At 46.0% G+C, this 25354-nt stretch overlaps 2 protein-coding genes across 2 annotated transcripts in view; one reads left to right on the forward strand and one right to left on the reverse strand.

Annotated features, from left to right (window-relative positions):
- The window catches only part of LOC146199317 (putative imidazolonepropionase), a 33704-nt gene extending 11544 nt beyond the window's left edge, over positions 1-22160 (reverse strand). Inside the window, exons 1-3 of the mRNA XM_084594785.1 lie at positions 21924-22160; positions 376-482; positions 193-257 (exon numbers count right to left, since the gene is read on the reverse strand). Coding sequence (XP_084450911.1) covers positions 193-257; positions 376-482; positions 21924-22072 — 321 coding nt within the window. The 5' untranslated portion in view covers positions 22073-22160. The remainder of the gene's footprint in view (positions 1-192; positions 258-375; positions 483-21923) is intronic.
- Positions 22161-22513: 353 nt separating this feature from the next.
- Positions 22514-25354, forward strand: part of Cdc27 (cell division cycle protein 27) — a 48990-nt gene continuing 46149 nt past the window's right edge. The window contains exons 1-2 of the mRNA XM_084594787.1: positions 22514-22715; positions 24039-24114. Of these exons, the coding sequence (XP_084450913.1) occupies positions 22692-22715; positions 24039-24114 (100 nt within the window). The 5' untranslated portion in view covers positions 22514-22691. The remainder of the gene's footprint in view (positions 22716-24038; positions 24115-25354) is intronic.

Below are 25354 nucleotides of genomic sequence, written 5' to 3' on the forward strand. Positions count from 1 at the left end.
ATTCGCAAACAATATGCTGCAACATTGCTCCTTTTAGTGCATAGTTTGGCACTCTGCTTGAGCATAAAATGCCTACAACTGCATTTTTTTTCTGCGAAAAGTCGGGGCCGTGCTTGTGAGCCGTTATCACCTTTTTGCATAGATTACCCCAGAGTCCGCGCGGTTACCCGCACCGTGTTTGTGTGTACTTACCTTCATTGCGAACTCGTGGACGCGGTCTCCTGCCCATACTGGGTGGGTGTGCGTGTCGACAAGCCCTGTCGAAGCGCACAAGAAAAAAAAAGAACGAATGCTCACAATTTCATCGAAACTGGGTGCACCATTATGGCGCATGGAATAACAAACTCTTCCTTATTGAGGAAGAAGAACGCTCACCCGGAAGAACGCAGCAGCCTGTGGCATCGATGACTTGCTCAAATTGGCTCTCTTTGTAGGTCTTGGCGACGATGCTGCTTTCGTCTATAGTTACTATTTTCCCTAACCTGCGTAAAGGTTAACGATATTGAGTACACTGAAGGCATGGTAAAGGTAAAGCAGAGAACGAGCGAGACTAACAATAAGAAGTTAATAATGCGAGCTGATACGAAGCTATTTTACTCATTGAGATGAAAACTTCACTAGCGATCAGTAAGATTCATGCGGAATATGCCCGTGAGCGTCACCATCTACCAATTTGTTTTTTGTTTGATAGGTGGTGGCACTCGGCGTTAAGTAGTGCCCGGTCATGTCACCTGTCAGCTACCACGTGCTAGAAGCATGCTTGAAATTCTTTGAGGCTACGAGGCTATAAACGAGGAGATGCAAGTGTCCCAATCAGTTCCATCTCCGCCTCACCCCTTCAAGAAGATGCCAGAGTGGCCAGCTCCCTCCCGCTTGGCCATACAACCTGGTCTCGCAGCGTCACACAATTTTCTTAACAATCAGTGTCCGGCTATGTCACCGCGGTCACGGTGTCACCTATCACACGCCAACGCCGTCGGAGATATTTTTCCACATTGGGAGCTAAAGCACGTTAAAGATCCCCAGACAGTTATTCCGGTACCCTCCTCTACATCATCTCTATCTCAGCACATTCATTTCCGCTTTTCATTTCAGATGTCCATGAAATAGTCCATGAACACACACACACACACACACACACACACACACACACACACACACACACACACACACACACACACACACACACACACACACACACACACACACACACACACACACACACACACACACACACACACACACACACACACACACACACACACACACACACACACACACACACACACACACACACACACACACACACACACACACACACACACACACACACACACACACATGAGCGTCTTTTAAGCGCCGTACATTATTTCTCATTTCATTGGTCGATGCATGCCCTGGCAATCCAGGTACGCAAAGCTTTGCCCGTTTGTTAGCCGATTTTATCAGCATCAAAACCATAATTCACTCGAATACGATGTGTCTGGCAAAGAAGACCTTAGTCGTTATACGCCGCTCAGAGTTAAGTTATCTGTTTCTCCGGATAGCAATTCGCGGCTATCATGTTGCGCAGACCGTGCTAGGATCACCGGTCGCATGCTATATATGACCTGGAAACTCATGTTAGTCATCTCGCATTGCGTAGTCGGGACGTCAAAATGTGACTTGGGCAGACACTTGGGAAGCATTGCCGTGATTTTATCCCAAGCATGTCAGCAAGATTGGCAGCTTTGGCATTGCATTGTTCTCCGAACTTCCCTTGCTTGCTCTTGCTTGTATTCGGTGCGAAGCGCCCCCCCCCCCCCCCCCCTCCGCGCCGCACCTCCCCGCTCCTTACCCTTGGCATACGCCTCATCCATGCAGCACTACCAGATCCACGCAGTACCAGAATCCAATCCAATCTCAACTCCAGAAGCATCGCAAATAAGGTGTATACTGTACACTCCCTTAGTGGTTGTGTATGGAAATTGCTGCTGACGGCTAAAGCATTCGATTCGCGCGACCCAGAGAGCAGATGGCCGCTGTCTAGGCCGGAGCCGGCGCCGAAATGGAAACAATCGCCAACATTTTTGAACAACACGCCGAGAGAAAACGGCGGCGGCGACGCTGCAGCGAGAACGCAATGCATGCGTCGCAGCTCGTCGACGTCTTGACGCATACTTCCCAGCCCGACTGCCCCGATTAGAGATTAATAATATTTTAAATCCGTCTGCACTGCCCTCCGCCTGGGTGGCGCAGTGGTTATAGCGCTCGACCACTGTGCCCAAGGATGCGTGATCGAATCCCAGCCTTGAAGGCTGCTTTTCAATGGAGGCGAAAAGCAAGGCGCCCGTGAGCATTTGCGATGTCAGTGAACGTTATAGAACCCTTGGTGGTCGAAATTTCTGGAGTCCTCCGCTACGGCGTCTCTCATAGCCTGAGTCGCTTTGAGACTTTAAACACCACAAACCAAACCAAACAAAGTGCACTGCGTGAGGACGAGAAATTTGTCATCTTAAATTTCGGTTCCGTTCTGGGAGGAGAAGGGGGAGGAGGAGGTTATTTGAGGAAGTCTGGCAGGCAAGAGCTTCCGCGAGGTGGCGCAGTGGTTACGGCGCTCGACTATATTGTTCCCAAGGACGCGGGATCGAATCCCGGCCTCGGCAGCCGCTTTTCGATGGAGGCGATAAGCAAGGCGCCCGTTTGCTGTGCGATGTCAGTGCACATTAAAGAACCCCAGGTAGTCGAAATTCCTGGTGTCCTCCACTACGGAATCTCTCATAGCCTGAGTCGCTTTGGGACGTTAACCCCCACAAACCAAACCAAACCAGATGGCCAGGAGCCCTTGAGCTCTGGTGACTTCGGTTGCACGCTCGATATGGCCCGCAGTTGTATTACAGGATCCGAGCTGAGCATAGCGGCCTCCCACTGCTCGCAGGTGGAGAGCTGCAGATACCGCAGAGGGGGGTTTGGTGGGCATATTCTAGTTCACTGTACCCATAGTATGTGGTGCAAGTTGGCCCTCTAGTGGCATAAGTTACAGTAAGGGGCTATAATGCAGGGTATGCATGGGCGTAGGTGCGCGTTCTGGGAAAGCCCTTTCCAGTTTTCCGGTAATTTCGGCTCGTTCGAAATTTTACTATGCGCTGCCGCCGCACCGAGCACCGATCGCTGGCGATGCATCGCGGATATTGGAATAATAATAATAATAATAATAATAATAATAATAATAATAATAATAATAATAATAATAATAATAATAATAATAATAATAATAATCAATCTTTATTTAATGTGCGCAGGAACAACCATGTGGTCTTTGTGCTGCAGCACAAATAAAAAGAAGAAACACAAATGAAAAAGCACAAACATGTTTACACACACACAGAGAACACACAAAAAAAATAAATAAATAAATAATACATGAAATGAAACTGAGACGAAAAGTATCACGGAAAGTAAGCAATCAATGAGTAGCATCACTTATATACACAGTGAGAGAATTTTTTAGCACACCAGGAAAGAAAGAAAAAAAAAAAGAACGGTAGATAGAAGAGAAAAAAAAACAACAACAAATAACTGACATTGATTATAGTTATATAGAAATATACATAAAATAAACAACCATTCCAGGCGCAACAAGTGCATGGTACTTAAAACACAGGTTAGAAATACAGAATAATACAATAAAGAAGTAAAATTGAACAAGGGACAGTAAGATTCGAATATAAAGTTTAAAGTTGAAATATAAGTAAGAAGCGGATAAAAAGTAGTGCAAGATACAGACAACATTGAACAGGAGAAAAAACAAAGTGAAGTAAATACAATATTAAGGCTAGAAAGTGGGAGTTATGTGTGATAAAGTACTATTTAGAATACAACGCTACGAACATCCAATGTAAATGAACAGAGCGAGTTTTGGAAGATGTCAAGGTGAGGACAAAAAGAGTTAAATAACCACTGCATCCTGTCCAGAGGGGAGTGGGAATGAAGAGGAGAAACCTGAAATGGTCTGAATTCCCTCATGCTCTTTCGCGGAACGCGCAGTAGGATGTACTCTAAGAGCTGAGGGCACATAATGTGGTCATGAAGGAGTTTGTACAGAAATATGATATCAAGTCTGATACGACGGCAGTGAAGAGAAGGAAGATTCAGTTGGGCGCTCCTGGTGGAGCGAGAGGGGGAAGTTGCGCAAGGAAAGCGATAATGAAATATCCGTAAAAATTTTTTTGTACCTACTCTATCGACCTTATCCAAGTTCGATTTGCAAGTGCCAATCCAAACAACCGACGCATACTCCAAGACCGGCAAGCATATGGACAGGTACAGTTTTAGGAACGGAAGTGGAGTTTGGAATTCTCTCGAAAGTCTGCAAACGAATCCGAGAGTGCGCATAGCCCGCTGAGCAATGCGTTTAGTGTGACTCGGAGAAGCTGAGGGTGCGGTCAAAAAGTACACCAAGGTCATTAATTTCATCAACCCTGTCCAACAGCACAGAATTCACAGAATAATGGTAGAGAAAGCTGTGTTTTACGAGTAAAGGACACAACCCTAGTTTTGGAAGAATTGAGGGTAAGTCGATTCTTCGCACACCAATCAGAAAAAGCAGATATGTCCGATTGCAACAACAAGCAATCTTGAAAGGAATGTATTACCTTGAATATTTTTATATCATCAGCATAAAGAAGAAACGAGGAGTTCTTTATCGCCGAGGAAACATCATTAATAAAAACGGAGAAGAGAAGCGGGCCTAGTACTGAACCTTGAGGAACTCCACTCGTTGCAGGGTAAACGAAAGAAGTCTGTCCATTGACACTGACAAAGCAGAAGCGATCAAGGAGATAGTTGCGTAGGAGGGCTACGAGTGAGACTTCAACGCCAGAGAGTAGAAGTTTTTTCAAGAAGTAGTGAGTGAGTAACAACGTCGAAAGCTTTGCTCATATCACAATACACAGTGTCAACCTGACCCCTTTGAAGGACTGCTGCCGAGGTATACGTCATAAACGTGACTAGGTTGGTAGAAGTAGAGCGACCCGACATGAAGCCATGTTGATTCGGTGCTATGATATGTTTGAGATGGAAGGAAAGTACGCTGTGCAAAGCTAATTCGAAAAGCTTAGAGGTTGCACATAGAAGAGAAATCGGACGATAATTGGAAACATCAGATTTGTTTCCAGACTTGAAGACAAGAAACACGCGTGCCATTTTCCACACGTGAGGAAAGGCAGCATTTTTTAAACAGTTATTAAATATGGCAGTCAGTACTGGTACAAAGATATAACTGAAGGCTTTTATTATGGCAGCTGGAATGCCATCAGGTCCAGGAGACAAAGATGGTCTCAGACGCTTAAGACTCTCAGTTATCAACTCCTCGTCAAAGAGAATGGAATTAGATAGTGCACCAGATGGGAGGCAAACGGAATCGCAATGTGGATGTTTGTAAACGGAGGAAAAATGTTGGGCAAAACTGTCGGCAACATCCCGAATTTCCGAACCCCGAGAGTCAACTAAGCTGATACTTATATCTGATTTAATGGAACGCTTGCGAGCGTAACGCCAGAACTGACTAAGACGATTTGAGGCACTCCTCTCTAAAGACTCAAGATAGGAGTCGTAGTCCCGCTTGTATAAGCGTTTGCAAAGAGAACGCACACGGCGAAACTTATCTGCCCAATTGTGAAACCCAGGCCGTTTCGCTTTACGATGGGCCCGTTCCTTGAGTTTTAACGCCGTTATTAGTTCCCTTGAAAACCAGGAAGGGAACTTCCTACGCGTAGGAGTATGCAAAGGTATGTACCGACGCATACCATCAAGAACTATTTCTGTAAAGCGACTGACTTGTCCATCTGAATCATTAATGTCATTTAAAAGGGACCAGTCGACGGAAAAGAAGAAATTGAAAAGACCGACATAATCACCACGTGCATACGCGAAACGGGGCGAATTCCTCACCCGATCTGAATTAGTAGAAGGTGAGGCAGAGACAGCAGTAGTGACTAGAAGCGGAAGGTGAAATTTGTCACAGCGAGTCAGCGGTATGTCTGAACTCGAGACTCGAACACTTTCAAAATTCGATAGACAGATGTCAAGAATATTACCACAGCAGTTTCCAATGAAATTGTGTTGCTGCAAAGAGTTAAAGGCTATAAAATCAAGTAGAGCGTTACACTTACTTAACATGTAATGATTGTTGTGAGAAGAAATAAATGAGTTCCAGTTGATACCAGGAGTATTAAAATCGCCTAAAATAAGAAGTTTGTGTTTGCTTGACGGGTGATAACATGTTCGATTGAGAGCAGAACATCATAGGCTGGAGGAGGAAGATTCGGAGGAATGTAGAAAGTTGCAAGTAAAAGTTTTTCATGCCGATTTAAAATAATAATAATAATAATAATAATAATAATAATAATAATAATAATAATAATAATAATAATAATAATAACAACAACAAATTGGTTCATAGGAAAGGAAAGGCGCCGTATCTATCACACGTTGTGTAGACACCTGAACCATGCCGTAAGAGATGGGAGAGAGATGGGAGTGAAAGTGTAACACGGAGTAATTTCGACCCCCTCGGGACCTCGGGATCTTTAACGTGCACTGACATGGGAAGGAGGTGGTGAAGGGTGGCAGTTCCTGGCACCACGGGGCTGGGACGGTAGGTCAACGCCGCTTGCGGCGGGGTCTAACCAGCCACCGAGTTTTTATCTGTTGTATAGGCCGTCATTGCCACTGCGTGGTGGACGACGGCTGTTGTTGCGGCGCGCGTCTTTCTCTCCCTCTTCTTTTTCAGTTCTTAGCTTTTGCTTCTGTCCGCAGCCCCGCCGGGGTGGTGCAGCGATAAGACGCCCGACTACTGTGCCGAAGCACCCGGGTTCGAACCCGACCGCGGCGGCTGCGTTTCGATGGAGGCGAAACGAAGAGGCGTCTGTGTGCTGTGCGATGTCAGCGCACGTTGAAGATCCCCAGGTGGTCGAAAATACTCCGTAGCCCTCCACTACGACTCCTCTTTCTCTCTTTCAACTTTCACTCCCACCTTCCTCCCTTCCTTTACGGCGCGGTTGAAGTGTCCACAGAAAACAAGTGAGACAGTTACCGCGCCTTTCCCTTACTATAAATCAAATCAATAAGATAGGGCGAACCATCCGCAATTTTTTTTAAAGGCAGGAGCCCTACTTGATCGATTTATAGGAAGGGAAAGGCGCGGTAACTGTCTCACTTGTTTTCTGTGGACACCTAGAAAACAAGTGAGACAGTTACTGCGTCTTTCCCTTCCTATAAATCAATCCTTCGCCTCATGAGTGGCGTGAGCAAGAAGTGTGAGCAGAGAGTGGAGTTCCACGCCGACCAAGCTGGAGAGCGGACGTGCAATCGATGGGCTTCATCGACCACGAACGCTTGCGCTCTATTTCGGCCACTGGATTTCGGAAATTTTCTGGGATTCGACTCTATTCAGGAAGCGCTCACCGCGGATTATCAAGACTCCAAGGTGGGCCGATTCTTTCGCACATTTTTGAGGCTTTGAAGAACTTCGCAAGCCACGGGGGACACTAGGCCTAGTTAGGCCTAGGCAAACAAAGGCACCCCCGGCCGTTTAGAATTTCGGCGAAAATAATGGAAACCGTGGAGGGAACGAGTATAGACCCTGCGGAGCTGAAAGAACCTGGCCAGTGGTTTATTGCCAAGAAAAGAGGAAAGGCGGTGCCACTTGAGAACGAGGGACGCAGCGTCACCGATGATCAAGGGAGAGAGCGAGCCGCGTCCAAGCTCGCCGGGAAGAGATTGGCAGCAAAGTCGGTTGAAAGGCAATCGATCAAGATACCTGACGGAACTGACAATGGCTATGGCAGAAAGGCAAACAGTGAGAGAAGAGATACTTGACCAATTCCAACATGGGCAAAACGCAACCAAAGATTAATTCGACGATATGGCAGTGGAACTGCCGAGGATTCCCGCGCAAGCGAGCGTTAGTGCAACAACATCTCGAGCAAATAGTTGAAAAACCTCTAGCCGTAGCCCTACAGGAAACTGGCAAAGGAGTAATTAAATTATCAGGATATCAAGCGTTTGCTAGTGGCCGGGGAGAAAAATCCCGGGTCACTACATTCGTCAAAAGGAACGTAGCGGTGATCGAACATGAAATTAGTTCTCGCGACATTGAGGCGGTTTTCGTTGAAATCATCACGGGCAGGAAGAAGGAACCCAGTATTTTCGTCCTAAACATATATAGCTCTCCTCAGCAGCGCAAAGTTAGGTTCAAGACATTATTTCGCAAAGCAATGAAGGCAGCCGGAGCTAACCCCCTGCTAATTGTAGGAGACTTCAACGCCTGCCACCAAGAGTGGGGATATAATAGGCAAGATCCGAAGGGCAGGCAGTTATGGGAAGATTTTCACGAATTAAACCTCACCCTGCAGACAGACTCTGGCTGCCCGACGAGGGTGGGAAACAGTGTGAGCAAAGACACAACCCCAGACTTAACATTTACCAAAAACATAGAGGAGCTTAGGTGGAACAACACAGAGCTCAACTTTGGAAGCGATCATTACGTCCTCGAAATAACGCTTAAACGGGGAGTCAAAGTAAGACGAGAAAAGATCATCAGCGCAATCGAATGGGAGAAATTCAGACAAATTAGGGAATCTGCCAACATGGACCAAAATATTGAAAATATCGACGATTGGGCAGAAACCCTCATGCACCACGTTAAATCCGCTACCATTACCCTAGAGGGGGACGATGCACCGAAAACAGTCGACAGGAAACTCCTACACATGTGGGAAGCAAAAAAAGGTATGGAAAGACGCCTCCGGTGTCAGAGATGGAACCGAAACCTAAGGCGAAAAATAGCCAGGCACAATAAGGAAATTGAGGATTATGCAATTAAACTCTGCGAGGAAAACTGGTGTAACAGGTGCGATGAAATGGAGGGCAACATGAGCCTTTCAAAGACGTGGAGCCTGCTACGATATCTTCTTAATCCCGACAGTTCGAAAACACAGTCAAACACAACAATAGCAAAGGCAAGACACGCGTTCGAGGGGACTGACGCGGAACTAATAACTAAACTCGTAGACACATATGTCGGCGATACAACATCCCTCCCTCTTAGGCAATACGCGGGCCCACCGAACGAGGCCCTCGACGCGCCCATCTCAGAAGCGGAAGTTAGAGCCGAAATCCTTAGCTTAAAAACGCGATCAGCTCCCGGCCCCGATGGAGCAACAAATAAAATGCTACGAAACCTAGACGACGCTTCCATAACGGCACTCACCAACTACATGCAAGAAGTATGGAGTAGCGGTCGTCTTCCCCAGCAGTGGAAAACTGCAAACGTTGTGCTAATTCCAAAACCTGGCAAGCCCCCGAAATTGGAAAACCTCAGACCTATTTCTCTAACCTCATGCATTGGAAAGCTTATGGAACGCGTAATCCAAACAAGGCTAACTAATTTCATGGAGAAAAACGACCTGTGGCCGCATGAGATGGTCGGGTTCCGACCGGGCCTGTGCACACAGGATGTAATGCTCCGATTACAACATGACATAATTGACTCGAAATCCAGAGACGCGAAGGTAATTCTAGCACTAGATCTAACAAAAGCATTTGACAACGTAAAGCACCAGGCAATTCTCGCGGGACTACAGGAATTAGGAGTCGGCGAGAGGACATATAATTACGTAATGGATTTCCTGACAAACAGGACGTTGAAACTAAAGTTTCAGGACCTAGAATCCCCCACTGTCCACCTGGGAAGTAAAGGAACTCCGCAAGGCTCGGTGCTCTCCCCCTTCCTTTTTAACGTGGTGATGAGAGGCCTTCCTGCTGCCCTTAAAGTCATAAAAGACCTGAAGTTCAGCATTTACGCCGACGACGTTAATCTCTGGATGAACAACGGCAGCGATGGCAGCATAGAGGAACGCCTACAGGCGGCGGCGGACACCATTGTGTCCTACGCGGCCGAAAGGGGTCTTTCGTGCTCTCCGCAAAAATCCGAACTTTTCATATATAATCCAAAATCAATGAGGTGCAAGGGCGACTTTAACGTAGAAATAAAGGTCGACGGCAAAACCGTACCAAGAGTCCAGCAAATCAGAATCCTCGGACTTTTTATTCAAGAGGACGGGTATAATGACGGAACGATAAAAAAACTCACTACCTACGCGACGCAGGTAACAGGAATATTTAGGAGGATTGCATTCAAAGGCAGAGGCCTCAAAGAGAGAAGCCTCTTGAGACTGATGCAGGCGTACATAATAAGTCGAATATGCTATGCCACACCGTTCCTCAACATCAGGACCAATGAAAAAGAAAAGATAGACGCACTCATCAGGCGTTGCGTCAAGAGGGCGCTGGGTCTACCCATCTCCTCTTCTACGGAACGCCTGATAGAAATGGGAGTGCATAATAGCTGGACGGAACTTGCTGAAGCGGTAAGAATCGCCCAACATGAAAGATTAAGTAGGTCGAGCACGGGTCGAACCATCTTAGAATGGGTGGGTCGAAAAATAGATAGGGGCACAGCCGACAAGGTTTTCCTACCACCACAATGTCGCGAGAACATCATTGTCCGTCCTCTCCCCCGCAACATGCACCCAGAATACCACAAGGAGAGACGGGAGAAGAGAGCAGAAGCACTGGTTAAAAGTGCAAAAGAATTCAGAGTAAAAGAAGTTGCCTACGTAGACGCTGCAAGCGGCCTATCAGGGGCGGCAGTCGCCGCGGTAGTCGATGGTAGCGGCGCACCAGTCGTCTCCGCCACCATCCGAAGTAGAAACATAGACACGGCTGAAGAGGTCGCAATAGCGCTCGCTTGCGTCGGAACGAAGGCTAGATTGATCTTTAGCGACAGTAAAACTGCTCTCTGGAATATCGGAAAAGGCAGGGTCTCACAAGAAGCCGCCCGAATTCTAAAAGCTGCAACTAAAATTGATCGCAAAATCACCCTAATTTGGGTCCCAGCACACACGTCCGTCCCCGGCAACGAGGCGGCCCATGATTTAGCCCGAGATCTCTACTTCCGGGCAAACGCGGAGCCGCCCGACTGCCAGGCGATGGACGAACGTTTGCAAACCTATAAAGAAATCATCGAAAATTATAGATTAGGAAGACGTCTGATGCCGCCACCGGATCCTAGCTTAAATAATAAAGAGGCCATAGCCTGGCGGCGATTACAAGCCGGAAATTTCCCGAACCCTGTCTGGTTGTTTCAAACCCAGATAGAGGAGAGAAAAAACGATAAATGTAAAGCCTGCGAAGCGAGGGGGACCCTCGACCATATAATTTGGGAATGCCCTAAGTCTCCGGGCGCTAGGGACAACATTAAAAGTAGAGAAGCCTGGGTAACCCTGCTGCGAAGCGACGTCCCCGCTGACCAGCAGAAAGCCGTCCGCCTGGCGGCTGAGGCCGCGAATAACCAATGTATATTCGCCAGTCCTTAGTCGCGGAGGTTCCAGCCCCCGTTCCTCAGGCCTGCGTGCCAGGAGCGGGGAGTAGGGGGCCTCCTAAATCGGTGGAAATTAAAGTTTTAATCAATCAATCAATGAGCAGAGAGTGATAAAAAAAAAAATTGCCGACGATTACGTTACTTCCTAATGCAAAATTTGAGCGCAGCTCATTCTCTGTTTCAGCTTTTCGGTAGATTGAGGCAAATAATTCGAGCGACATGTACGTACAATTAATTTTTTTTTACACATATTCTATTCCAACTAGTTTCTCTACCGCGAGTGGCAGATACTGTCCTTTCCTTTCCTGGAAACCACGTGGCTCTAATTAAGTTTCGATGGAGACGCTAAACATCCTCAGATTGTCGAAATTACACAGCCCTCCACTACGGCACGCCTTTCACTTCCGTCTTCCTCCCTTCTTTTACGGCTCGGTTAAGGTGTCCACAAAACAGGTGTGACAGGCATTGCGCCTTTCCTTTTCTGTCAATCAATTATTGTTATTGGCTGTAATTAATTACCTAATTAAACCACATCAATCATTTTTTCACTTGCACACCTTTCTTTGACGATCTGTCCTATGGTACCATTCTTTTTCATAGATACCAAGTATAGTTCCTCTTTCACAGCGCCTACAAAGCCATGCGTACCTTTCCTTTCCCTGACGCTCTACCCTACGGTACCATTATTTTTTACTGCGGAGGAGGTTACGAGGGACAACGGCGACTCCGACGATTACGTTACTAGTTATTACGAAACGCAGGAACGGGCGCAAAAGAGATGCACTCTAAAATTCCGAGAGCATTGTGGAATCTACACTGCAGAAATGCGAAAGCCTAAGCATTGCCGGTGCACACAGTACATCACGTTTGCTCTCGTTATCATTATCCCTTAAATGAACCGTCATTATCATTCCTAATATAAACATTGTCGTCATCAGTAATTGCAGCGTCATTGTCGCTACTATCAACTTCAAGGTAGACAAGAATCACGGCCGCTCGATGGAAGCGCGCACTGCAAGAATTATGATGTGCGTTTCACGTTCATTAATTGCAAAGACGCAATTCACTTTTAGGGCGTGCTGCAAAGAACTCTAAAGAAAGACTGTTCTAAGTTCGTAGTGTGCGGTATCTTAATAATAATAATAATAATAATAATAATAATAATAATAATAATAATAATAATAATAATAATAATAATAATAATAATAATAATAATAATTGGTTCACAGGAAGAGAAAGGCGCAGTACCTGTCACACTTGCTCTGTGGACACCTGAACCGCGCCGTAAGGGAAGGGATGAAGGTGGGAGTGAAAGTGGAAAGTGAGAATTAGGGGAGACGTAGTGGAGGGCTACGGAGTTATTTCGACCACCTGGGGATCTTTAACGCGCACTGACATCGCAAGGGTGGCTGTTCCTGGCCCTACGGGGCTGGGACGGTAGGTCAACGCCGCTTACGGCGGGGGCTAGCCAGCCACCGATTTTTGTCTGTTGTAGGCCGTCATTGCACCTGCCACTGCTTCGGTGGTGGACGACGGCTGTTGCGGCGCGCGTCTTTCTCTCCCTCTTATTTTTCCTTTCTTTTCTGTTTTCTCTTCTGCCTGCACGAGGCAGCGGAGGTGGCTCAGCTACAGAGCCAGTAGCAGGCCCGTACATTTTCTTTTCCTTCTTCCTACAGCCACAACAACGCTGACATCGCACAGCACACGGATGCCTCTTCGTTTCGCCTCCATCGAAACGCAGCCGCCGAGGTCAGCTGAGCCACCTGATTGATTGATTTATAGGAAGGGAAAGGCGTAGTAACTGTCTCACTTGTTTTCTGTGGACACCTCAACCGCGCCGTAAGGGAAGGGAGGAAGGTGGCAGCGAAAGTGGAAAGAGAGAAAGAGGAGCCGTAGTGGAGGGCTAAGCAGTAATTTCGACCACCTGGGGATCTTTAACGTGCGCTGACATCGCACAGCACACGGACGCCTCTTCGTTTCGCCTCCATCGAAACGCAGCCGCCAAGGTCAGGTTCGAACCCGGGTACTCCGGCACAATGGTCGGGCGTCTTACTCCACCCCGACGGGGCTCAGCAACGATAGCCTCCGCTGCAAACGGCGGTGACCTACCAGTCCCAGCCACTTGTGCGGACAGAAGAGAAAATAGAGAAGAAAGGAAAACGAAGAGGGAGAGAAAGACGTGCGCCGCAACAATAGTCATCGTCCAACGCGCCACCCCGGCGGGGCTCAGCTGAGCCACCTGATTTATTTATAGGAAAGGAAAGGCGCGGCAACTGTCTCACTCGTTTTCTGTGGACACCGCAACCGCACCGTAGGGGAAGGGAGGAAGTGGAAGTGAAAGTGGAAAGAGAAAAAGAGGAGCCGTAGTGGAGGGCTACAGAGTAATTTCGACCACCTGGGGATCTTTATCGTGCGCTGACATCACACAGCACATGGACTGATTGATTTAAAAGAAGGGAAAGGCGCGGTAACTGTCTCACTTGTTTCCTGTGGACACCTCAACCGCGCCGTAAGGGAAGGGAGGAAGGTAGGAGCGAAAACGTAAAGAGAGAATGAGGAGCCATAGTGGAGGACTACGGAGTAATTTCGACCACCTTGGGGGATCATTAACGTGCGCTGACGTCGCACAGCACACGGACGCCTCTTCGTTTCGCCTCCGTCGAAGCGCTGCCGCCGAGGTCGGGATCCAACCCGAGTACTCCGGCACAGTAGTCGGGCGTCTTACCACTGCACCACCCCGGTGGGGCAACACACACAGCACACGGACGCTCCGCTGCCTCGTGCGGACAGCACACGGACGCCTCTTCGTTTCGCCTCCGTCGAAGCGCTGCCGCCGAGGTCGGGATCGAACCCGAGTACTCCGGCACTAGTCGGGCGTCTTACCACTGCACCACCCCGACGGGGCAACACACAGCACACGGACGCTCCGCTGCCTCGTGCGGGCAGAAGAGAGGAGAAGGAGGTGGTGAAGGGTGCCAGTTCCTGGCCCTACGGGGCTGGGACGGTCAATGCCGCTTGCGTCGGGGGGTATCCCACGCTCGGCAGAACACGTAGTTTTGGCAGTGGACATTAAAGGTGCATTTGATAATGTTAGTCACAAGGCGATCTTAGATGGTCTGGCAGACACGAATTGTGGAACCAGAGTCTACAAGTACGTTAGGAGCTTTCTGAGTAACCGGACGGCCGAAATCAATATTGGCAATATAGAAACAGAGACCTTCTCCCCGCCCAACAAAGGGACACCTCAAGGAGCAGCCATTTCGCCCACGCTGTTCAACGTGGCAATGATTGGCCTGGCTAGGCGCCTCGAGGAGGTGGAGGGCATACAGCACGCTATGTATGCTGATGACGTCACCATCTGGACGACCACAGGATCACTCGGGGAGAAGGAAGCGAAATTGCAAGAAGCAGCATCTGTCATCGAAGAATATCTAAAGCAAAGGGGCTTGGAGAGCTCATCACGAAAATCAGAACTGATCAGATTCTGGCGAGGGAAGGGCAACCGCTCTGCTCCCACAGATCAAGGCCATAAGCTCGAGATCCGGCTGCAAGGGGAGACAGTACCCGAAAAGACAACCGTGAGGATCCTGAGGATGTGGCTCCAATCGAATCAAAGGTGTCAACACACACTTAATCTGCTCAAGACCTCGACCCAGCAGGTCGCCCGAATGATAGCACGGGTGACCAGCAAAAAGATGAGGATGAAGGAGCCCGACACACTCAAACTGGTCCGGAGCCTCGTTATTAGCAGAGTAGCGTATGCTCTACCCTACTTCAATATGACCAAAGGAGAGGAAGACAGAGCGGACGCCATCATCAAAATGGCTATCAAGACCGCACTCAAGCTCCCCAAGAACACACCGAACCACAAACTAGCAGCTCTGGGTCTGCACAATACAATACAAGAATTAGCAGAAGCCCAAATCAAGTCACAGCTAAACAGACTTCTACAAACGAGGACGGGAAGACGGGTGTTGGAAAGACTGGGGTATAGCACACACCTACAAGCTTATAACAAGACAAGAGAGGTATCGCGGGAAGTCAGAAATTGGTACCGAGTTCGGCCCATACCAAGAAACATGGACCCCCGCCTACACCCGGGAAGAAGGCAGGCAAGGGCAGAGTATTATGAAAAAACATTCGGCCAACAAGACACGTCAAGGTTCACCGACGCAGCCTTATACGAAACCAACGCAAAGAGGGCGATAGCCACGGTCACAGACTGCGAAGGCCGGGAGGTAGTTAGCGCCTCGATCCAAAACTGTACAGTCACGGAGGCAGAGGAAGTGGCTATCGCACTGGCCATTAGGCAAGGAAGAGAAACGGGAGAGAGTCTGACGATACTGTCAGACTCTCAATCCGCATGCAGAAATTTTCAACGGGGTAAATTATCTAAGGTAGCGCACCAAATCCTTTCTTCCACAAGCGAGCCAACAAAACAATACACTCAAACACTAGTGTGGATTCCGGGGCATGCGGGGATCACGGGGAATTTGTACGCAGACACGGTAGCACGAGGACATGCAACCTACCCTGCGCCCAACAGTCTCGGGACAGAGGACCTGATTCCGCTTGACCCTGACTACACCACAATACTACAACACTGCAGAGGCTTGCGGAAAGTATATCCGGAGCCGCATAAAAAGCTCAGCAACGAGGAGGCCATAGATCTGAGGCGGCTACAGACGGGCACCTTAATTAATTTACACATATTACACATGATGCATCCCACGACATTCAGAGACGAGTGCCCGTGGTGCGGGAAGACCCCTACCCTGTACCACATAACATGGGAATGCAGCTCACATCAACTGCAAAAAAAATTGAAAACCCAAATGAAAGACAGTGGGAGGCTTTGCTGGCCAGCTCTGACCCGGAGGCTCAGCTACCTGGTCACAAGAGCTCGCAAACTGGCGAAAGCCAGTGGTGCCCTGGACTGGGGCCGCCAACCGCTCGTCAGCCTCGGTTGAAGAGGCGAAGAAAAAGATCTCCGAGCAATTAATAAAGTTCACTCACTCACTCACTCACTTGCGTCGGGGGCTAGCCAGCCACCGAATTTTATCTGTTGTAGGCTGTCATTGCACCCGCCACTGCCTCGGTGGTGGACGACGACTGTTGTTGCAGCGCGCGTCTTTCTCTCCCTCTTCGTTTTCTTTCTCTATTTTTCTGTCCGCTCGAGAGGCCGAGACTGGTAGGTCAGTAAGACGATCATTGACTACTTACTGTCTAATGTCGCAGGAAATTTATAGCAAGGTCACAAAAATGGAAATAGACGAAAAAGGGGAGTGTAGTCTGGGAAGTGATCATAAACGTATTAGTCTGCAGATGGTGCCCTTGATGAAAAGAGAAATGGAACTTAGACAAAAAGTAAACGTAAAATTAAACGACGATCAAATAGCGCAGATAGCAGCAGACCTAGAGGAAGCAATAGAGAAAAGCCCCATGGAAGGCTGGGATTATGAACAGGTAGAACTACTCATAAGGAGGAAAATTAAGGAGGTTAAAGTAGCAAACCGCTGGAATGGAAAGAGGAAGCCACGGAGCTGGTGGAATAAGGAAATCAGGGAAGTGGCAAAAAAAGCACAGGTATCTCAGGAGTAAATCGACCAAAAATGGGAATCATATCGAAAAAAAAAAACAAAAAAACTTGAGGTACAGGCCCTCGTCCAAAGTAAAATAAAGCAGTCCACCGATCGCTGGATGGCTGACATACACGATGCCTCTAGAGGCGGAGCAAGAAAATTCTGGAACCATACAAGCTGGCTAGGGAAGAAGAATCAAAGGAAGCAGGATCGGATTCAAGATAACGAGGGAAATTGTTTAAAGGGAGACAACGCAGTGAACTATAGATTACATCAGTTATAGCCGAGTCATTTAAGAACGACGATAGGGTAATCTCCGCAAATCAGGAAGCAACACAAGGTAGCAGAGTACAAAGCAGCTTAGAACTGACCAATTTAAACTGGAAAAAGGCAGAAAAAATATTCCTAAAAACACATCTACAGGAATAGATGGAATTCCGATCAAGCTGATTAATGAATTTGGTCCAAAAAGTAAGGAAACGTTGTTTAAAGCTCTGTAAACAGTCATAACTAATAAGCAAATTTCGGACAGCTGGCGGCAGAGTAAAATGAATTTGATTTATAAAGGGAAAGGAGAAAGGATGCACATAAGATCCTACAGGCCGATTACCATAACATCGGTTATGTACGTTGGCCATGCAGGCGGTGAAATTAAAGGTGCAAGCATGGGTAGAAAGTAACAAGATACTCGGAGAACTTCAGAACGGCTTTAGAAATGGTAGGCGCTTCGATGATAGCCTGTACGTGCTTGCCCAATGCATCCAAATATCTAGTGGAAAATAGCTCTTGTATTTGGCCTTCCTAGACATAAACGGGGCGTACGACAACGTAAACAGGTAACTCCCGTGGAACATATTAAAAGAAAAAGGTATCGGTTATGAGATAATAGAGTTCCTACAGGAAATATACCGCGATAACAAAGTAGAAATTACATGGGAAGGAATAAGAAGTACGGAAGATGTCAAAGTATGCAAATGATTAAGACAAGGCTGTATTCTATCACCGCTGCTGTTCATGCTTTATATGATAAACCTAGAACGGAGTATACAAGACAGTAACCTAGGTTTTAACCTGTCATATAGATTAGGTGGAAAGGCGGTAGAGCAGCGCCTCCCCGTTTGATGTATATATATATATATATATATATATATATATATATATATATATATATATATATATATATATATATATATATATATATATATATATATATATATATATATATATATGAGCAGACGATATTGTGCTGCTAGCTGAGAGTCTGGAAGAATTGCAAACTCTAGTTAAGTATTGCGGAGACGAAGGGGACGCTCCAGGCTTCAGTTTTAGCGCAGTTAAGTCGGGTCTGATGATTTTCAATGGCTCAACTGATCAGGTTCTTAAAATACAAGGCCATGAAATACCCAGAGTAGCAGAATATAAATATCTGGGGGTATGGGTAAACGAAGGATTGGCATACATTGGAAAGCATGAGCAATCACTTAAGGCCAAAGGGCGAAGAAATGCAGGGATAATGAAGCATAGGGCATTGTGGGGATACAACAGGTATGAGGTTTTGAGGGGTATTTGGAAAGGAATTATGGTGCCCGGACTTACTTTCGGAAATGCGGCTTCGTGCCTAAAATCAGAGGTACAGTCGACATTAGAAATAAATCAGAGAGCAGTTGGACGATTAGCACTAGGTGCTCACGGCAAAGCCACAAATGAGGCAGTACAGGGAGATATGGGCTGGGCACCTTTCGAAGCACGGGAAGCTCAGAGTAAAATATTATATGAGAAACGCCTGAGGAAATTGGACAGTAACAGATGGGCAGCTAAAGTATTTAAATACCTGTACTTAAAAAGCGTTGACTCACAATGGAGGAAAAGAACTAGGAAACGAACTAGTACGTATCCTAGTCACAAGGACGGAGAAATAAAGAGCATTAAGCGACAGGTGAAAAATACAGAAGGTAAAAATTGGATAAATTCAATGGAAAAGAAACAGAGTGTGGAATTATACCGAAAATGGAAAAGGCAGATCAGGAAGGAAGCTTTCTTTGATAACTCAAGAGGCAGTGCCCCAATTTTTGAAGCTAGATCAGGGTGCCTTAGAACACGCAGCTACAAAAAGAAATTTAACAATGAAGATGATACATGTGCTGTATGTGGTAACTCCAGTGAAACAATTGACCCTATTATACTTGAATGTAATGGTATCCATCCGGAAGTCGATGCAGGCGCAGTCAACGTTACCAGGCGCAGTTCACAGTTCTTGAAGCTCTGGGGTTTAGAGATACCAGTGGCCGGGTGAATAAACCGGCGGCGGAAGCTAGCAAAAAACGACTGGAAGATTGGTGGCTTAAAATCAGAGAAGTGACACAATGTTAGTAATGTAGAAACAAAAATTTAATAAATAGAATGATGGTATAGTTAACCAATCTAAAACAATAATTAAGATATAGGGAAAAAATGAGCATGATAGCTACTGCTACCAACCCGTTTCAATGGGGACGCTCCTATATTCCATCCATCCATCCATCCATCCATCCATCCGTCCATCCGTCCGTCCATCCATCCATCCATCCATCCATCCATCCATCCATCCATCCATCCATCCATCCATCCATCCATCCATCCATCCATCCATCCATCCATCCATCCATCCATCCATCCATCCATCCATCCATCCATCCATCCATCTGTAGGAAGAAGGAAAAGAAAATGCACGGGGCTGCTACTGGCTCTGTAGCTGAGCCACCTCCGCTGCCTTTGTCATTTTTTTTATTGATTTATTGGAAGGGAAAGGCGCGGTAACTGTCTCACTTGTTTTGTGTGGACACCTCAACCACGCCGTAAGGGAAGGGAGGAAGGTAGGAGTGAAAGTGGAAAGAGAGAAAGAGGAGTCGTAGTGGAGGGCTACGGAGTAATTTCGACCGCCTGGGGATCTTTAACGTGCGCTGACATCGCACAGCACACGGACACCTCTTTGTTTCGCCTCCATCGAAACGCAGCCGCCGAGGTCGGGTTCGAATCTGGGTACTCCGGCACAGTAGTCGGGCGTCTTACCACTGCACCACCCCGGCGGGGCACCTCCGCTGCCTGATTTATTTTATTGTGCAGACAGAGGAGAAAATAGAGAAGAGAGAAAATGAAGAGGGAGAGAAAGACGCGCGCCGCAACAACAGCCGTCGTCCACCACCGAAATGGTGGCGGGTGCAATGACGGCCTACAACAGATAAAAATTATGTGGCAGGCTAGCCCCCGCCGCAAGCGGCGACCTATCTGCCCCAGCCCCATCAGGGGAGACCTACTCAGCGGAGGCTATAGCCTACCACCGGAGGTTGTTGTTGTTGTGGCTGTAGGAAGAATGAAAAGAAAATGCACGGGCCTGCTACTGGCTCTGTAGCTGAGCCACCTGCGCTGCCTCGTGCAGACAGAAGAGAAAATAGAGAAGAAAAGAACACCGGAGGTTGTACCTGCTGTAGGCCGTTATTGCACTCGCCACCGCTTCAGTGGTGGACGACGGCCGTTGCGACGCGCGTCTTTCTCTCTCGCTCTTCTTTCTTTCTTTCTTCCCTATTTTCTGTTGTTGTTGTTGTGGCTGCAGGAAGAAGGAAAAGAAAATGCACGGGCCTGCTACTGGATCTGTAGCTGAGCCCCCTCCACTGCCTGATTGATTTATAGAAAGGGAAAGCGCGGTAACTGTCTCACTGGTTGAGGCGTCCACAGAAAACAAGTGAGACAGTTACCGCGCCTTTCCCAAATTTCTATAAATCAGGCAGCGGAGGTGGCTCAGCAGAGCCAGTAGCAGGCCCGTGCATTTTCTTTTCCTTCCTGCAGCCACAACAACAGCAACAACAACAACAGAAGAGAAAATAGGGAAGAAAGAAAGAAGAGCGAGAGAGAAAGACGCGCGTCGCAATGGTCGTCGTCCATTACTGAAGCGGTGGCGGGTGCAATAACGTCATATATATATATATATATATATATATATATATATATATATATATATATATATATATATATATATATATATAAACGGCCAGGAAAAGGGCGATATTTTTTTTTCTCAGTAGCGACATTAGGGGCATTAGTTCAAATATACAAAAGGACAACAATTATCGGGAGAACTCCATTTAAAGAGATTTATATTTGCGCTGTCTAGCACGGTTTGGCCAGTTTTGTTTGGCGGCTTAGCATCATCAGACTGCCACGGAGTTTGGCAAAGTGATAAACGTTCCTTATCTGTTAGTTGTTTTTTTTTTTTTTTTTTTTTTGAAAAAAACAAAAAGGGCGCATTTATCTGCCTCACTTCTCGGTAGACATCCACGCTTACAATCAGTGGCCTACAGTTCGGTTCGAATCCCTGTCGAGAACTGACCTATGACTTCACTAGCAGATCGATGATAAATGTGAAGCGAGTTGCGATACAGAATCGAATGATATTTTAACATCCTGCACACACTTGATGCTCTCGCCACTGATGAAAATAAGGTTTTCGCCTTAGATTTGATATTATATGTTGCGCATTATTGCCAAAATGGATAAATATAAAAACAATTTTATTGGTGCTTTAAAACAATCTGAGTATTTATCATTATATTGTGCAATGCATTAACTATTTCGCGGCCAGAAGACGCCTTAGAGCGCGGTCAAGCAACCAAAAGTTGTTTTCCACAAAGTAGAACGAATTTCTTAAACGAATTGAAAATGCATGTTGAGTCCCGTAATTGGGATGCTTGTAATAAAATGATCCCTGCTATGCTTAATTCGGATGCCATGTCGAGGCCAATGTGAAGGCCTCCGTGTTGATTTTGCGTTGTGCAACAGGCAGCGATATGTTTCAGCTCACACAGAAAAAGAAAAGAAGCATCGAACAGTATAATTCACAAAAACATTTAAAAACTGATGAAAACTCCGAAAGTTTTACTTACTGATCCACCACAATGCTGAAGCTAATGTCGTTCGCTTGCAGAATTGCTACTTTCCTCATCGAATCCCCCAGTACAATTTTTTGGCCATTGTCTACCACCTGAACAATCTGCCGAGCGTTTTTAAGGAGCAGCTTGAACTTGGCAGCCATTGCGTTGTTTGAGCTCGCAGCTATTTTGCGCACGCCACTGCCGATAAGAGATTTTTATTGTAAGAAAGAATTTTTCCCCTGTCTACATGAGTACACATGAGGTGATGAGTCTTCTGAAGACGCCAAGTGAGACATATATGAACTAGTGAGAAGTGTTTATTTCTTCCTACTAAGACCGACTCTACTGTGGAAAAGCAATAATATAACTTTTGATTACAAGAAAACCGCTTCCGCAGACGCTCAGTTTCGTTTTCGATTGGACATAGCTTGGATTTATTAAAACGTAAAACTCAGTATTTGTCACGTAATTCGGCTTCTACCAATTGCTTTGAGCAAGAAATAAAAATGTATTTATTTCAAGCAGCCTACTAGCTTGTACGCTTGTACATTTGTACGACTTGTACCATATTAACCATATCTTGTAACTCACTGCACCAGCAGCACGAATCTGTCAACGTTGTGTCTGAAATATGGCTGTGACGGTTGGGTAGCTGTGTGTGGCTGTGTGTTCGTGTTCATGCCAAATCTACTTCGAAGTAATTGTTTCCTGTTTTGTGTGACTGTGGACACCACCAAAAGTACAGTCTGGACCCGAGTTCGGTAGAACAAGAGAGTAGCTATGATAGTTCAAGAGCCGGTTCAGGTGAGGTGATGAGCTCTGCGTACTCTAGCTTCCTCGCAGTTCTTTTGCATCCCTCGCTTACTTTTTTTTTCTTTTCCTATTATATATGTATTATTAATGATGTTGGTTTCGTGTACTCATCAGGAACGACTCGTAATCCTGACCAGTTATCATGAATTGTGTATTTCAAGCTCATCGTTTTTGAGCAAGACGACAACTGAAGATAAACAGTTCCAAACGGACATTAGCACAGCCTACCATCGGGGTGACGCTGAGGTAGCAGTAAGTGTTATAGACTGGTGCGCGATTGAAGCAGTCTTGCTGAGGCGGACTTCTGTCATTAGCAGATTTGGTGATTCTTGACGTTCTGCGTTGTTGCGAACTTTGGCTAGTGCCAAAAAAGTAGGCTTAATTGCTTAACTGGTGCTTAACTGGAAAGCTAAACAAGCTGCTCTTTGTGGTCAACGTTCGGTGGTGCAGTGTGTTTGACTCGGAGCTTTTATGCTCCCGCAGTAAACTAATGCATTCAGAAAGCAGGAAAAATCAGAACTACATGTGATTGTAACTTTCGATGTTTTCAGTAGCCTGAGCATGGCAATGTTGCGCGATCTTATCCGTGGCTCGTACTCACTGATTTTCGGATGGTCATATTTTTCACTGCAGTATACTAGAAACACTAGTTGCACCCAGGACACAGTTGTTACTAATAGCAGAATTATCTCTAGGACCGACACAATTTCAGGAATAGATGCGGCTGGAAAGAAGCTTGAGAAATTCACACTCAGGTTTCTCAAAGAGCGGACTGAAATTCGGGCTGCTTTCGTCTCTTATACTTTGATATTGTTGCTGAAATGAAGGGACTTGATTAGTGCAGTTGTGCGAGAATAGCAATCAGTTATTCTTTATTTATAAAATGATTGCATCACTGATTTCCTATTAGCACCACAGCATAAAAACGACAAAAAATGCCCCCATGGTTCCAGCATTTTGGCTTTCTTAATAAACATAGTTTATGAATTGTGAAAAACAGAGTAATTGGAAAGTTTGTGCTGTATCTAAGTCCCCATATTTTACATGTATGAATTGCACAAGCATCATAGCATAACATAAGTGATCTGGTCAATGAGCATATAACAGATAAACGGATATGCAGGCACATGCATGATCATCAGGCTACTACAGATGGGGTATGCACTTTGCTCAACAAAACTGTTTTGTTGCAGGAGTGGTTTTCAAATGTAGAGAGCTAACATTCTGGGCTTCTGGTGGTGAAACATAGATTTGTTGCCTAATTTGGTTCTCTTCTTTTTTGATGGTAACTGGGGAAATTATTGTGCTTTGCAGGCAGCCATTTGGCATTGCCTGAATCACTATGCATTTTCGGATGCCATCTTTCTCGCAGAGCGGCTCCATGCAGAAGGTGAGATACTCTCACTTGGTTGTTCTTATGCTACTGTCACTGGGAGGCTTAATGTCATTTGAATTGAATAAATTGAAGGCCATTTGGTTTCTTTCGGTGCTACACAGTCACAGGTAATGTCATTTGAAAATGATGGCACTGGCAGTCAGTAAAAAAAAATTAAAATTTAGCGACATTGATGCTCATTAAAGGTCTTTAAAATTATGGTGTTGCAGTATAAAACAGGTGAGAACATTTTTGTGCAGTATATTGTAGGCATCAAATTATTTCCGGCAATGCTGCAGTACTTTAGCTATCAAAATTCAAGCCAAGTATAAAGTCATCCATATCAGATATATTTAAGCAACATGGTTGATAGGGCAGATTGAAGGTTATAGGTTTTACGTGACATTTTTGAAGCCTACATGCCGTGCCACCCACCATGAAAACATGCTTGAAATGGATGCTCCTGGTGTGGGGCCATGCATTGCTTGTGTGACATTTGAAGCTGGAAAATGAGAAATGTGCCCCCCCCCCCCAAAAAAAACAAATTAGCCCATTTTTGGCCTGGAATGTACACTAATGTAACAACATTTGTAGTAATGCTGTCGAAAATCCTTGATGTCGAGGAATATAGTCTCTGCAGAAAACTGTGCTTGGATATGACAATTCAGAGTGGCTTGTATGTTACACATGATTAGAGTCTTCTAAATTATGCCTGCTATTTCTTGTAAGCACATAAAGATAACTACGGGTAGTAATGGGCACAGAATTGGCAAACTCAGCAGTGCTCGGTTTCTTTCCTCCCAAGTACAAAAGCAGTTCTCAATTACATTGCAAGGCTTTTTTTAAGCAGTCTTCGAAAGAAAACGCTTGCTATATTAGTTTTTGAGCTGATGGAGCGAAAATCTTGTCACACTAAATCAGCAGTATCCCAGTATCGTTTTAAATCTATGCATTTTAAACCTGTTGCTTATTTGCAATTCTGTGCCCTGTCTACAGCACTTTCGCGCTGTGAATTACTTCTGTTTACTGTATACATGGTATCTTTGCATGGTTATAATAGCACTTAAAGCAATACAAATAATGTTGCATTTTGCACAATAAGGTGTTTCAGTGCTTTGCTCTAGTATGGCCTGTAAATAAAAAAAGAAAGATGGTAGAGTGCATGCTAACCACTTAAAGTGAAGACCTGGAAACACTAAAAGAAAGACACATTGGGGTAGTATAAAGAGAGTGAATGATATTTGAAAGCAAGACA

Source organism: Amblyomma maculatum, chromosome 2 (assembly GCF_055883805.1).
Source record: "Amblyomma maculatum isolate TAMU_Amacu chromosome 2, ASM5588380v1, whole genome shotgun sequence".
In the NCBI taxonomy this organism is placed as follows: domain Eukaryota; kingdom Metazoa; phylum Arthropoda; class Arachnida; order Ixodida; family Ixodidae; genus Amblyomma; species Amblyomma maculatum.